The following is a 14,769-nucleotide window of genomic DNA, read 5'->3' as shown; positions in this document are numbered from 1 at the left end:
CCTCCTCAAAATTTTAAGCCAAGAATCTGTAAATTTATTAAAATTATGCAAATGATATATACATGCCTATACTACATATTATGTAAAATAGTAGTATAAAACAAGTTCATAAGGGAGTAATTTTCAAACCTGCATAGTCCTGCTCATTGACAGAAAATCCAGATGATATCAGAGTCTTCACCAAAGACACATCTCCTCTCTTAGCAGCAATATGCAGCTGAGTTTCCCCTTTTCCATTTCTCCTAATTTTCATCTTTCTCACAGCTCCTGTCTTACAGGTACCAGGCACAATTACAGCTGCTTCCCTGGTAGATTCTAAACAGATATTGGGTGTTCATTAGAATTTTTTTCACAAAGAATGCTTAAGTATAAACAGAAAATTAAACTTCATAATTCATTTGAATTACTGTAAATGTAAATACTCTTTCTTTAATTATTCAATAACATTAAGTGACTATAACAAAAAGTTAAAAGGCACTGTGGTAGGTCCTGTGCAACAGGTCAAATGACAAGCAGATCCTACACTTAAGAATTTCCAGTTAAAACCTAGACGATTCAACAAGGGTACAACAAATTAGGAAGTCAAAACAAAGGTAAGAAGATTGAAATTTTATACTGTACAGAGGTAGAGAATGTGTTAGGTTTCTCCATGGATGGCTTTCAAGTTACCAGGCTGCTAAATATATAAACTACACATGTAAAGATATGTAAAAAACGATAGAAGCGGAGACTTTATATTGCACCACTCCTTATCAGTTGCTAATTCTGTATCAAGGAAAAAATAAGTGTGTGATTTATATATATGTGAGATATATATATATATATATATATATATACACACACACAAATTATATATATATACATTATACATATACATATATATATATATATATACACACACACACAAGTTTTTTTTACAGCTGTGATGTGAAAAACTTCTTAGATTTAATAGTAGATGTAAGCTGCTTCTTAGGAAATAGATTACAAGTCTTTGAGTAATGTTTAGTGGCATAGATAATCTATCATTTAAACCTGTGCACAATTGGACCCATAATTGCAAATAAACTTGATTTATTGCCTTATTGGTTCACAAAGCAAACAACATTCACTTTAATGATATCATGTGGTCAGCAGAGAGGTTCTAATTCTGAAGCTTCAGGTAACAATCTACCAAATTCTAAGACATACAACAGAAAAAAGAGATTAACAAAGTACTTATTATATATATTGAGAAAGGACAACCCCCTCTTCAAACTGGTACTAAAGAGACAGGACATATAAATCTTTCAAAGCTCTATCATCCATGCTAAATTTTTTCAAACTCTTGTTCCTTTTATCATACTACCCAGATATTTTTTTAAGAATTTACTGTATTCTTTTTATGATTTCTTGAAAATATGTTATTTATTCAAAGAACACAGAAGCTTAAGGTTTTCAGTGAGCATTCTGCAACTCTTATCCATGTTTTTTTTTCTCCTTTTATAGAACAATTAGTTTCTGCATCTTTCTCATTTCATCAAACAAGCTCTTTTCTAAAATATTTCCAGTCAGCATTATTCATTAGTATCAAACATCTTCTGCACTTGACACCTGCCTTCTTCAGGCACCTCCTGCCTTCTAGAAAACTGGCTTTTCCAATGTTTCATTCAAAGTAAACTACGGAGCTTGTCATACAAGACTATTTGGAAGAACATGAAAGACAGACTGAAGTGATAGTACAGACAAACATACAGTGAGGATATACCCATCGTGGTTTTAAATGAGCTCACTGCAGGCTGTTCAAACCTGTGAGAAAGCATTCAGGCAACCCTTTTTGCACTGACACTGCTTGGCCTACACTGTATAGGCAACAAGAAAAACCCAAGAGCTCCTTTTTTAAGTGAAAACTTGAGATTCTAGAGCACACAAAGCCCATCAGACTATTAAAACACTCATCCAATCCAAGACCTACTTCACCATAAGATAATGTCTTTTGTCTAAAAGCTTCTGAACTCCCAAAGCAATCATCCACTTTCTGATTCTTCCTTTTCTTCCCTTTGGATTCATAGGAGAATGTCCTAGGGATTTTTTACAGACATTGAAGGAAAAAAAAAAGGGCACACAACAGCCCATTAAGCTAATGAACCTTAGCAATATTGGCTGCAAGTGAACAGACATAATTGCAAAGTTTTCCAGTTAAATTGTCAAGCACAACAGTTTGCTTCATGGCTGTTAGGAAACATTTGCAAAAGCATGATGGGACATTGGTTTGTGAATTGCAAAATGCTGGTTCTCTGTGGGATGCATTGCCAGGTGGGTCACGAGAAGGAAAGATCCAGATCTTGGCAAATACAAAGTCCAGTCAGCACAGTACAAAGATAAAAGGAAGAGATTACTGTAACTAGCAATCAGGTTGGATTAGGCTGACATACCTCAGCAACTTCAAGGACATTGTCCTTCAATACCTCCACATGGGTCTGTGAGCAATTATTTCCACAGATTGAACTATAAGAAAAGAAGCAAGCTGTTTGTACCTTCCTTCTGTATAAGCAGAATGGAAATGTTGGAAGCCTAGTACGTGACTGACTGTAGATGAAAGTGACACTGTGTCAATTGTGAAGAAAATATTTTTATTCAATAATAGAATAATATTAGGAAGACCAGTGGGACACAGAAGCAATCAGATGGGATAAAAAGGCCAGTTCATGACAAAAAAGTGTAAGAGAGCAAAAAATCTGAAAACCCCACAACTAAGAAAACATAATCCCATTTTTCACTTTATTTCTACAGCAATCTGAATGCCATTGTCCTGGACTCCAAATTTATTATGGCCTTCAACTGTATGAAGGGCTATACTTTCCTGCACCACCTCTGAAATGGCAACACTCTCTTGGTATGAAAGGAATAATTAAATTTATCAAATAAAATATCACCTGAAGAATCTCTTATGAAGAAAAAAGTAGCCTGGGACATGCTACGCCAGAGAAGACCAAAATATAAGACAAATGTTTGAAACAAATCTTTTTAAAATCATAAGGGCAAAAATAGAAGGCAAAAAAGGTTTTAAGAGTGAAGGGATTTTATTGGAACTACAGGTTCTGGTTTTAGTAAGTCTTGAGTACCATGGTTCTCTCATTCTAGAAAGAACCAAAGTACACAATGCATGCCAGCTTTATCAAAAAATCTGTAAGTGAAAATATATAGAGGTTACAGTGAGCTGGAGCAGGGCTCTACTGTGATCATTAAGGCTACAAGATAAATGCAAATCTTAGACATGGGATGAAAATGATAAACAAAAAACTGCATGTGCAGGCAGAAGAAAACAGAACTACCAGAGGATGTTAGATCCTTATTCTCATGGAAGTAGGTTTCTACCTATACTATAGCTAACCCAAAGGTACCAGTACAATCAGAGTCTATGCAGATTTGTGCCCGATGAGGCTACATTCTATATTTTACCATATTCTACAAAACATAAGTTGATCTTTGTATGCCAAATATATGAAGAGGCCTGTTCTTTCATCTGTGACACATAAAACAGTTAACTAAAGACCAATCAAAAGTTATTTTAAACTGCTGTTTATGTAACATACTTAAGATAAGCCTAAAGTTCTCACTTATGATCTTGCATCCTGTCAATGACAATGCTGAAAGACTGATCAATGTAACATAAACAAAATGTGCATTCTGTAAAATGGAGCGCAGATATTTCTGGAACAACTTAGCTATTCACTAGAGTATTTGCTCAACTTGCTATATATTTCTTGCCAAACTTTCCCTCATACATTTCAAAAAGCCTTCCTCGTGTACATTTGGAAAAAAAACTCCACTGGTTTATAAAGTATTAACTTTTCACCTGACTTCTTAGATGTTTTTTGTTTTGATGCTTGACTCAATTGTGATTGATTAGATGAAAGCTTCTTATTGCTGCTACTGGAATATGAGGCAGCCTTTGCTTTTCGGCTTGTCTCCTGAGGATTTGCACATGCTGGTTCTGACTCCTTTGTCTGTAAGGAAATCTATCAAAACAAAGGCAAAGAGAGTTTTAAACTCAGGGCTGATCCATTAGTTTTATTTCCATTAACATCAGATTATATTTGATTTGTCAAGTTTTGCAAAAAATTATTCTGAAGGTGTTCTCATATCTGTATTTAGACTCCTGTCACTCAAATTACTGCTGTTACTCTGCATGAGACTGATCCCTGCCACATCCTATTGTAACTTTAAAACAGATATATTGTGAGAGGAAGTCAAAGCAAATCAGTATTGACGGAGAATCAAGTGCTCTTACAGTTTTGAGAAATGGATTTGTAAAGCATTCTCAAAACTTGACTGAAAGATCACACAGTCTTGTACATCTGTATGAAAACTGAGATAAAGAGTGCTGACTTAGAAAGGCCATGGAATAGAGATGACATTGTTGAGAGACATTGAACTAGGAACAAGTTTCAAATGATGGCCTTGCAAAAAGACCAGATATTTTGGAGAATCAGAACTGTGAAAGATGCATTGTAGCAAGAACACATGGGGTAAAATAACAGGTGATTGGTGCCAGAAGTATTAGCAGCACTGTGCGGCAAAAGCCAATATGGTGAAAAGCTTTATATTTAGGTATTTATATATAATTTATAAGGTACTGTAATCAGGAAACAGGTTAGTTTCTAACAAAATGGCACAGAGTCTTACATCTCTTGTCTCACCCTTCTACGAGATTGATAATGGAATTAAATCTTTTAAAACTCCTCTCTCAGTTGCCCTGTAGCTCTGTAGAGCTAGGATATTCCACTAAACAGTCTGAGAATGTTGTGCACACACTTCATCTCCAGAAACCATGGATGTGAGATAACACAAATCAGTGATCTCCATCCTTTTACAAAGAAATTGCTGAGCTTCCACCAGTGCTGCCATTTTACTCTGCAAATGAATTTTCACTGTACCATTGCTGAATTACATTCCTGTCGCAATACCACCTGACAGCTCAGTTGCTCTACAACATTAAGTGGGAGGCAACAATTATGAACAGATACAGCAATAGTCTGGCCCATTTCATTAGGTCCACCATGAGGAAAATATGCTTTCATTAGAGCTCCTTGGATTGTACAGGGAACTATACTTGAGGTCCATATGACATGAGACAGTATTTCTGAATAGTTTTACTCTTTGTTGTAGCCTCTGCGATAAGAATAGCCTTTTTTGATCTTGTTGTTTAATTTTTTTAATTTTCTGCCTTCAGAGAAAAGTTCCTAAGATCTTTATTACTGTGTTTTCCACCTGACTTGTTTTTCCGCTTTGTTCATGTTTAGCAAAATTTCCTTTGATGCTCCAGTATTATCATGTTGAGGTACACTTGCATTTGATTCTATCTCCAAACCAGGCGATATCATTAGCTTAATTTTCTGATAAATTCCTTTATTATATACTAAAAGAAAACTGCGCTGCTATGAAATTAACTGATTTCCTCTGTGCTGCTTTTTTGAAGTACCAAGAATTTGAGGACCGAAGAAACGTGTATAATAACGAAAAACTTCATGGGCAAAATAAAACAATAAATATTACTGAAGTGCTTTAAACTCGTATTTATTTTTGAAAATTGAATGAGTTTGAATTAATGCCTTTAAAACTGCCTTGCTTTTGTGGCCATAAACCAGAGCTCTAGTTTCATATTTCCGACAAGGTTGTCTGCAATTATTCCAGGAAATTACAAAGACGGGTAAATAAAACATCAAAACCTCACAGAATTAACTCATGGTAATCTCAAAACCCATCTGGTCCAAAGGACAGGGACTATCTAGCATTATCCTTCTGATTACTTTATACTGGAGAGAGAACCAGAACATACATTGCAACACCTGACACAACTACTGAAATTATCAGTTACAAATCTTTAGTAATAGGTTTACATAATTAAATGTCTACAGCACCATCTTTATCAATCATTTAATGTTTTAAAGCATAATCTAAGACTATACACCATGGATGCTGCTCCACCATAACATTTCAAAGGATGTGTAGACTGTACAACTGTGAGTAACAAGGACAGTTATCATCACCACATAAAACTTCAAAAGCTCCAAAAGATGTATCTATGCACTCTACATCCTACATTTCAGATATTATCTGTTATCATTGTTGAAAGGAAGAAAACAGAGAGAGAAAATGCAGCTCTTAATGCTAAAAGCTGTTGCACTATATGCGAACACTGACCCAAGAGACTGATCACAGTCTTGGCCTTCACATGAAGCACCAGCTCCCTCATCCTGCTGAGACCTCACAGCATAATTGTGCAACCTCTGCGCAAGACAGTGTATTCCCAACCCTTTTCTCTCAAAACCCAGCACAACTTACTCTACACCGAGGCAGGACATAATTATCCTACTGCTACAAGCCAGGCAAAAAACGGCAGTTTCAGTAAGGTTTCTGCAAGTACGAACAGGCACTGATGTACCACACTTCCTGTAATTACCTCTGCAGCACTTGAAAAAACAGCAAGAACCACCTTCCATGAGATGCTGCCTGTTTTGCATCATCATGAGGCTCTACCTTACCCCAAGTACTAGTAAGGATGAACCTAACATTGACTGTCACACTCAGTCCCTGCTGGACATATCTAGTACATTGTGTGCTGGAATTGAAACATACTTCAGAAATAGTCATCTGCTTTAGTTTACCGAAGACTGTCAGCAAACTCCTAACAATTTATAATCAAATCAGATTTCTTCATAAAGATATACCTGGTGCTGATTTGTATCTTCTATACACTGAGCATTTAACATCTTTGAATCATCTCCACCTGAAATGAAAATGAAAAACAGAAAGAAACCAAAACTGAAGAGATCGTAATTTACTTTATACTTTACATATACACTGTCTTATGTCTACAGCATTGCATGTGACGTTATTTACAATATTTAGCTTTCAAGAAAAATTATCAAGCCCATAAGGGTTTTATTGGAATCTAAAACATATCAAGATATAAAATATTTATCAAATTTTGGAGTCTAATATTTGTTGCAAATAGCATCTTGTTCAAATGTTTCAAATTTTCTTGATGATTAGTGTCCTGAGCAATTCTTTTTGAAACTTAGCATAACCCCTGGCTCCTCTCTGTAAGACTTCAAGTGCACTTCAGGAGACCCAAAGAATCTCAGAGCAGAAGGTTGAGAGCCCTCACTAGCACCCCACCTGTCTAATCTTCATGTCACCTGACAGCTTCTCAGGGGAAAATCTGATATCATCCCAGTCTCTCTTCAAGTCTAGTTTTGAGCTCTATCAATGAGCCCTGCTAACTTATGAGCAAAGGCCTTCTTCCTTCTCTGAGAAAGGTGAATGCCATCTGACACCAGAAGGCCTGGGGATATCCAGACCGTCCCATTACTGAAAAACCCACAATTGTGGCAGCGACATTAGCTACAGAGTCATGCATTAACAGATGGGGTTTGTCTGCTTCCAATGTCCCTGCTCACAACTGAAAAAAGTGAGGAAAAAATTGCCTGTCTGAAGTCTCTTGATTATCCCTGGACTACATGTTAAAGCCATCCATGTGGAAAAGCAGTAATGGATAATAGTCTGAGGGATTGGGACTCTTTTTGACTTACACATAATACAGCCCACACAGTCCCATGGGTGTCCATGGTCTTAATCCTAGCAGTAATCAAGGCTTACCTTGTACCTGCTTCTGATCAAATAGCCTCCTCCAAAATTTCTTCTCAATTTCACAAGTTCCCAAGAATGTACAAGACCCAACTCCCTCCTTAGCCAATCACTAGCTCTAATCCAACTTTTTCCTTACAACTTTACTAGCTGTTACCTACAGTAATATTTTCCTGTGCCCAGCCCTATCACTAATTAAGGCTTGGCAACCCCTAAGTTCTAGATCTAATAGTAGTTTCCCATTTTTTCTCTTATGGATCCTTCAAAATTCAGACTTTGTGCCATTTTAAAACCTAATTTTATCTCTATCTCTAAACCATATCTCATCCATCAGCAAGTCAAGCAATGCTGCATCTTCCATTTAGATAGATAACTATTGTGTTCCACATCCTCATTTCAACTTTAAAGGTAAGTCCAGCCCAAGAAAGAGCTGGACACTTACACTTTGTCAATGTACAGCAACTGTGGAGGGTAAGGAGTGCTCACTGTTAACACAAGGCATCACACAATGAAGGCCATTGAGGTACTAACAGTAATTAAGGAAATATAATCCAACAGATGTTCTAAATTTCTCCATTTAGCAGTAACGCTATGTCAGAGTAATTCTTTCCTACCTGCTACTGTGTATCTTCTGGATTTCGCCACATAACTTTCAAGAAGTTTCATCATAGATGGGTCAGAAGCTTCCTCTAATGCACACTTTCCCATCTGGTTCTTTAATAAGGGATCAGCTCCATACCAAAGTAATAAGTTTGCCACCTAGAAAAATAAGTTTTTCAGATAATTTTTTTTCTGATAGTATTTTTCAGAATCCTTGTACAGGCTTCTCTCTCTCATACTTGACAACACAAGCAACTAAAATCAAATCTCTCTTTTTTTAGTTCATACACACCAAGCATTCCCCTAGATGCATCACTATCCTATAGCTCTATTATATTTATGAATTATTCCAGTTATTTTTACAATTATTCCATTGTACCTGATGCCATTAAAACAAGGTCTCTCAAAATACAGGGAAGGATTCATCCTCCCATAGCTCTTAATTGGCAGAAAGTAACAGGTGATTTTAGGGCTTGAGTCAGCTTATCCAGTGATGGTATCTACTTTAGGAGAAAATAAACTGTGCTCTAGATGTGTCTATTGTGACTCCTGTGACTGCAAGGGAAGTTTTGACAGCTATTTCTGATGTGCAATATCTGCTCAAACGAAACACATTGAGATGGTCTTGCTAACAACATTATGATTTTTGTACAAATACAAATCCTGAATCTATTGTTACTCAAGAAATTACCACTAGCAAAATCTTCCATCAACTTTTGCAAAATACTTTTTAAGACATGGGAAATTTACAGTCTGATTATTTCATTTCCATGGGTAACTGCAATCTTATTTCAGCATTAATGTGATTTTACTTGTACCTCTGTATTTATTTCTTGAGCATCGGTTATCATTTCAGACTGAATTTGACTCACATCCCTCACCTCCGTGTTCAAGTCCCTCATTACTTCTAACCAGAGTGCTAATGAGAAAATTGTTAATGAAGTTTTCCTAACTCATACATTCTCCTAACAAGAGAGGAAAATAAAAAGGGTTCAGCTGGCAGCAAAAGCCCTTTTTGGTTTCACAAGTTGTCCCAAGTCTTTACATTTTTTCAACCAGTAGCACGGAGAACTCTTCTTCCATAACAGGATCTTTGAGAGCATCACTACTTGGGTGCTCTCCCCTTTAACTTGACCACTAGAAAATCTTTTCTACGCTTACCATTTTTTCTGAAATAACTTGATTTTGCAGTACAGTACAGAAAATTATGAAGTAGTCAAAAGCTGTGTTTCCAATCTACAATAATAAGTTCACACAGACAAGGTAGCTTTGAAAAATACAGTTACAAATATCATGTTACTGTAAGTCATATTACTGAATCACTATCACTATTTTGTTGCTAGTCAAAAAAAACCAAAATAGAATGTGACAGACCACTACAATAAGACATTTTTACTGCTACCGAGTAAACAGAGCACCACCATGCAGTACCATTCTTTCTGGATATACAGTTTGCATAACTTCAACTCAGCTCTGGGCTGAATGATCTTGGTGTGCCTCAAGAGATGCAGTTGAGATCAGTGTTCTTCCAGTATCACTCAAGTTGCTGGCCCGTAAGTACTACCTGCAGAGATGCAGAGCCCTTTCTCCACAACCATGGGTATCTGAGGTTACAGTCACAAAACTCAGAAATATTTCATGAACCTGGGACAGTCTGTGATGCACAATCTGCAATTTATTCTTGGGGCTCTCAAGTCTCAGAAAAAATTATTAACCAGAAGACCACCTTTTCCCTTTGCTCCAGAAATACTTTTCCAGGAGAAACAAAGTAAGCCTCATCTCAGTTGTGAAAAAGACCAAATGTTCAGGAACAAAACTCCCCAAAAAATCCTTTAAAATCTGGAAATCAGGAACAATTAGGCAGCATAAAGCAGGTCTATAGAAAAAAATCTGCCAGCAGATGAAAGGGACACACAGAACTCCTACACAAATTTGGGCTACCCTAGGAACATGCACAGTCAAGTGGAGGTGACCACTCATCAGAAAGAGTATCTGCAATTCAGACACAGGCTTATGAAAACATTGCATTTGGCAAGAAATTTTACCATTAAATCAAACTGACTATTCAGTTAGTGTTCAGTTTAAGACCCTACAAAATATAAGGCTGTCTTCATAATCCTCCCTGTTCTGTGTTAACACATGGGTGTGCATGGTTGTGATGACCTGCCATATATCCATGACTCCTCTCCTAAATCATGAAAAAAATGTCATTAATAGTCCAGAAGACTGCTTAAATCAGAAGTTACTCTGCAGGGTGACTACAAAATCAGTGAATGAAGTAGTATTAAGCAGTAGTAATCTTCTCCTCAATAGTACAACCATTGTATGAAACAGTTAGAAAAAATTTCTCCTTTTGGACAAATCTTAAGCATGGAGCACTTTGAATAGAAACCAGGCAGAGAGGACTTGCAAGCTCCTGAATTTACCTATAATCTAAAAAGACCAGCCATGGAAAACATGTGACCTTCCAGACACAACAACAATAACTTCTCTTCCTAAATCACACTTTGTGTTCAGTTCAGATATACCTCATAATGGCCTTCCTTAACTGCATCTTCCAAGGGTGTTATTTGTTCCTTTTGTGTAGCATTAACATCAGCTCCTGCTTTCAAAAGCAGATTTGCTATCTCATAAAAGCCTTCCACACTTGCTATATGTAGCGCAGTCAAGCCTACAAAAAAAAAAAAGTATATCACATTCGGTTGAAAAAAATTCTAGAAAATTATGTCACTTTCAGGTTTTCTCTGATGAAGACTTCACAGAGTATATTGAAATGCTAAAAACTGATGCATTCCAGTAAGATGTGTGAAGCAATGTTTATGAGACTGTCACAAGGGTTGGGAGATCTCATGGTTTTGCCAAAATTTGTACCTACTGAGGAAGTAGATGCTGCAGTAACAACAGTAGGTTTAGATTTGACAGTTCTGTTATGAAAGGAGAGAACAGAAATTATTAATCCCATGTTTTAGTAACTTCTCCTGGAATAAAATATATATGCTATTTTAAGGACAAGGCAATTTTTCACTGCACTCTTTTATTTACATGGCAATGCTGAAAAGGGTAAGTAAGAAACAAGTGACAAAATAAGGACATTAAGCATTACTACCAAACAAAAATGTTTGCAATGCCATCCAAGAATTGTTTGAGTGTTCAAATAAATGAAAAATCCCTAGTAAAATCACATATTCATGCCCAGATATAGGGAAAAAACCCAATATATCACATGAATTCTACTCTGTGAAGGAGCAGTTTAGGAAAAATATGGAATGCAAGTCTTTGAACTGGATTTTGCATAACCATGCATCAGGTCCTTAAACATGCAGGGTGAGAGACATAAGGGAAACACACAGAGGATTTTCCACTTCCTAACTTCCAGCTCTGAAACTAACATGCCCTCCAGAAGATCACTTTGATAGATAGTCTTGGTCTTCAACAATTTTCCATTATTAGAAGTTTGTTAGGGCCTAATTCACATACTAAATATGTGTATTAATAAAGGTTAGTAAGATTCTTTCAGTCCCATTAAGCAAAATTATCTTAATTTCACTAGAGGAAAACTCTCGAGGCTCTTTCACACACAACCCAACCCTGAATATTGTATATTCCTAGTAACCAGGTTTGTTATGTAATCTATTAAAGAGATAATAAAAATTTGCATTTAGGGGAATGTACTAATTTCACTTTCAATAAAAAGTATACTCTACCTGATCCAGTAACAAGACCTGGAAAAACTGAAATTGCCACACATTCAATTAATAATCACTAGCGGTTAGCAACGTGAGTCTGCAAGGACACTGTGCATGCTCCAAATCAAGAAGAAACACAAGTTTTAGTGTAACTGCTTCTCAGATCCCTCAGGACACTGTGAGTCAAGACTGAAACTTAGAGTATAAGACAGAATCTTTAATATGTTGGCCATATCCTACATGCTGATGTCCAGGGAAAAAAAAAAAAAGCAGAAAAAAAACCCCAAAACAAAACAAATAACAGAAGACACCGAAAACTCAGTAAGGTACTGAAGCAGAGTACCGTAGCATAGGAATAAGGAAAAAATACCAGGCTAAGATATGGATAATCATTGGGGGGAAGCTTTAAGAAGGAGAAGAGACACAGAGGCAGAATATAATATTCAGAACAATGATGCAAAGAAACCAAGATGAAAGTGTGTGCCAAAATGACACAAGTCTGTTAAGTCTTTCTGATTATACCTGCCTCACCGAAAATAAAAGAAGCAAAAGAAGCAGGGCCAGGTAAACCTCTTATTTCTTCAAGGAGTACAACTGAAAGATATCTTGTGCAGCTCTGCTCCTTTTGCACCACAAGAACCAGCAGCCAGAATCTGGGGGTGAAAAGATGGTGGCCTAGCAAAATACACAAGGGCAGAAAAAGCAAGCAGCTGTGACCCCAAAATCTAGAACCATTGCACTTTAGTACACTTGCCTACTGTGGCCACAGCTGAACCCACACTATCAGCACTTCTCAGCTGTCAACACAGGGTCTGAACCCTTCCAACAAAATATTTTCTCCTCTGCCTCCAGCACACATTAGTACATATTACAAGTCACTCTGTTAGCTCAAATGTCTCTGCTGTAGAAGTCTGAGATTTGCTGCTGACCCAATCTATCTCTTAATATATTCCAGAAGACAAGAGAATTTCAACGTTAATTCTGGTCCATTATATGCCTGCATTATACAATAGCCTATAACTGCAGAATGTGGTTTTTTTTCTTTCCCACAGGACAGTTGTGAAATCCTAGCTTCTAGCACAATATTGAAAGACTGTAAGAATGAAGTTTTGTAGCAGAAGAGCCAGCTGTCTGAAACATTTTTTTTTGTTATGGAAATTTTTCAGAGATTAATGGATGAGACAGAGAAATGCAGATTAAGAAGAGTCTAATATTTGAAACAACCAAGTAATAATTAAGGCATAGTGAAGTCTTTGACACAAAGTAACACCCACAAAACTGGATAAGGCCAATTGCTTTAATCAAAACATTAACAGCTGGTTGCTCTTCGTCAAGATTTTTTCCCTGCCCAAAACAAAGAAAAAATGGAAAAGACCAAGTAATCACAACTTTAAAAATTCAAAGTTGTGCTCAATTTCTCTCAAGATGTAAAGGGTGAAATCAAAGTTCCTGGAAAAATTTAACAGGAAAAATTATATCTTGACATCTCAAGTTGGCCCCTGAAATGGACAAAAAATGCCCCCCAACTTTAAGACCTATGAAAGTGATTATTTAGTGAACTGTATTTAATGACTGTTTTGTGATAAGCATGCATGGAATCACTGAACTAAGGCACGTAAACCTAATTGCATCACTTCGTAACTTTTTCAAGTGCTTAACTTCTTCCTCAAAATTCTTTTTTCTTGTATACTTTTATAACTAGATCTACATGTTTTCCCATGAACAAGTACTAAGTTAAACCAACAAAAATTTAATAATCAGTCAACAAGTTACAAATTTGGTCTTTTCTACTACACAAACTCATAATATATGCTTTTATTAGTTATAGGCAGGTATTTGTACTGAAAATAGTATTTTAGTACAGTTGCAACTTACCAGCATCATCCTGAGCATTTACATTTCCACCGGCTTTTATTATCCTACGTACGAGGTTTATGTCTTGGTGAGTAACAGCTCTATGTAGTAAGTTCTCACCATTCACATTCTTCCTGTGGATTGTGGAAAGTGAAAGGGGGCAAGCTGGATTTAGGGAATTCCTAACAAAGGCTTCTCGTTCTGAAAAATAATGTAAAAGATCTGTTGCACAGAGAAGTATCTTTTCTCTCTTATCTTGGCTTCACTTTATATCAAAATTAGTAAATAAGCTTCTTGAAGAAACAAATGTTCAATCAATCTAGTAAAAAAGAAAATCTCAAAATAATCACAAATTGAATAATAACACCATTTAATAAAAGATATCATTGTGAATTTCATAACAAAACTCCAACTGAAATTAAACACACAGAAATAAGAGTATGTAGAAATGTTTTATCTTCAGATTTTTTCTTTTCTAATGACATTTTTGCAAGGTGCATTGCTTCCCAATGGATAATAAAATCACTATTTTGCATTCAAATCATAATAAGGTGACCATTTCAATAACTAGTAAGTTATTAAATAATTTCACTTATCTTAAAAGTAAAATTTATGCACCATTCTTTTTTACTCTTCTATCTTTAAAAGTCTCTGCTTCATGAGAAAGTATTTACACTAGGATTGGTATTAGCTCCCTCAGGTTATCTTTTCTCATTACTTCACAACCAGCTCAGTCATTTCTGCATTGAATGAAAGGTGAATATGAGGTCTAAACGTAAAAAGTAAAATTTAGAAGAGACTGCTTTTAATGTTTAGTTTAGTATTTAACAAAACACACACTATCTCTCATTATGCAGTCATCACACTTTTCAGCTTGGCCTAAATTATTTCCAATACACAGATCAGCAGCTCTGTATTTCACCAGCACTGCTATTTCAATATCCCTTAAAACTGTACGGAAGAGTATCCTGGCTACCGCCTCTGATGAAAAACAAGGAGG

General features: G+C 36.2%; 1 protein-coding gene across 1 annotated transcript in view; it reads right to left on the bottom strand.

The window, feature by feature from the left end:
* Nucleotides 1-14,769, bottom strand: part of ANKRD31 (ankyrin repeat domain 31) — a 63,768-nt gene that overhangs the window by 30,064 nt on the left and 18,935 nt on the right. The window contains exons 11-16 of the mRNA XM_064736778.1: nucleotides 13,791-13,970; nucleotides 10,758-10,900; nucleotides 8,244-8,388; nucleotides 6,711-6,769; nucleotides 3,836-3,998; nucleotides 130-315 (exon numbers count right to left, since the gene is read on the bottom strand). Coding sequence (XP_064592848.1) covers nucleotides 130-315; nucleotides 3,836-3,998; nucleotides 6,711-6,769; nucleotides 8,244-8,388; nucleotides 10,758-10,900; nucleotides 13,791-13,970 — 876 coding nt within the window. The remainder of the gene's footprint in view (nucleotides 1-129; nucleotides 316-3,835; nucleotides 3,999-6,710; nucleotides 6,770-8,243; nucleotides 8,389-10,757; nucleotides 10,901-13,790; nucleotides 13,971-14,769) is intronic.

The sequence above is a fragment of the Zonotrichia leucophrys genome, chromosome Z (assembly GCF_028769735.1).
Source record: "Zonotrichia leucophrys gambelii isolate GWCS_2022_RI chromosome Z, RI_Zleu_2.0, whole genome shotgun sequence".
NCBI lineage: Eukaryota > Metazoa > Chordata > Aves > Passeriformes > Passerellidae > Zonotrichia > Zonotrichia leucophrys.
The sequence above is the reverse complement of the archived record's forward strand: the minus strand, read 5'-3'. Positions and strand labels throughout refer to the sequence as shown.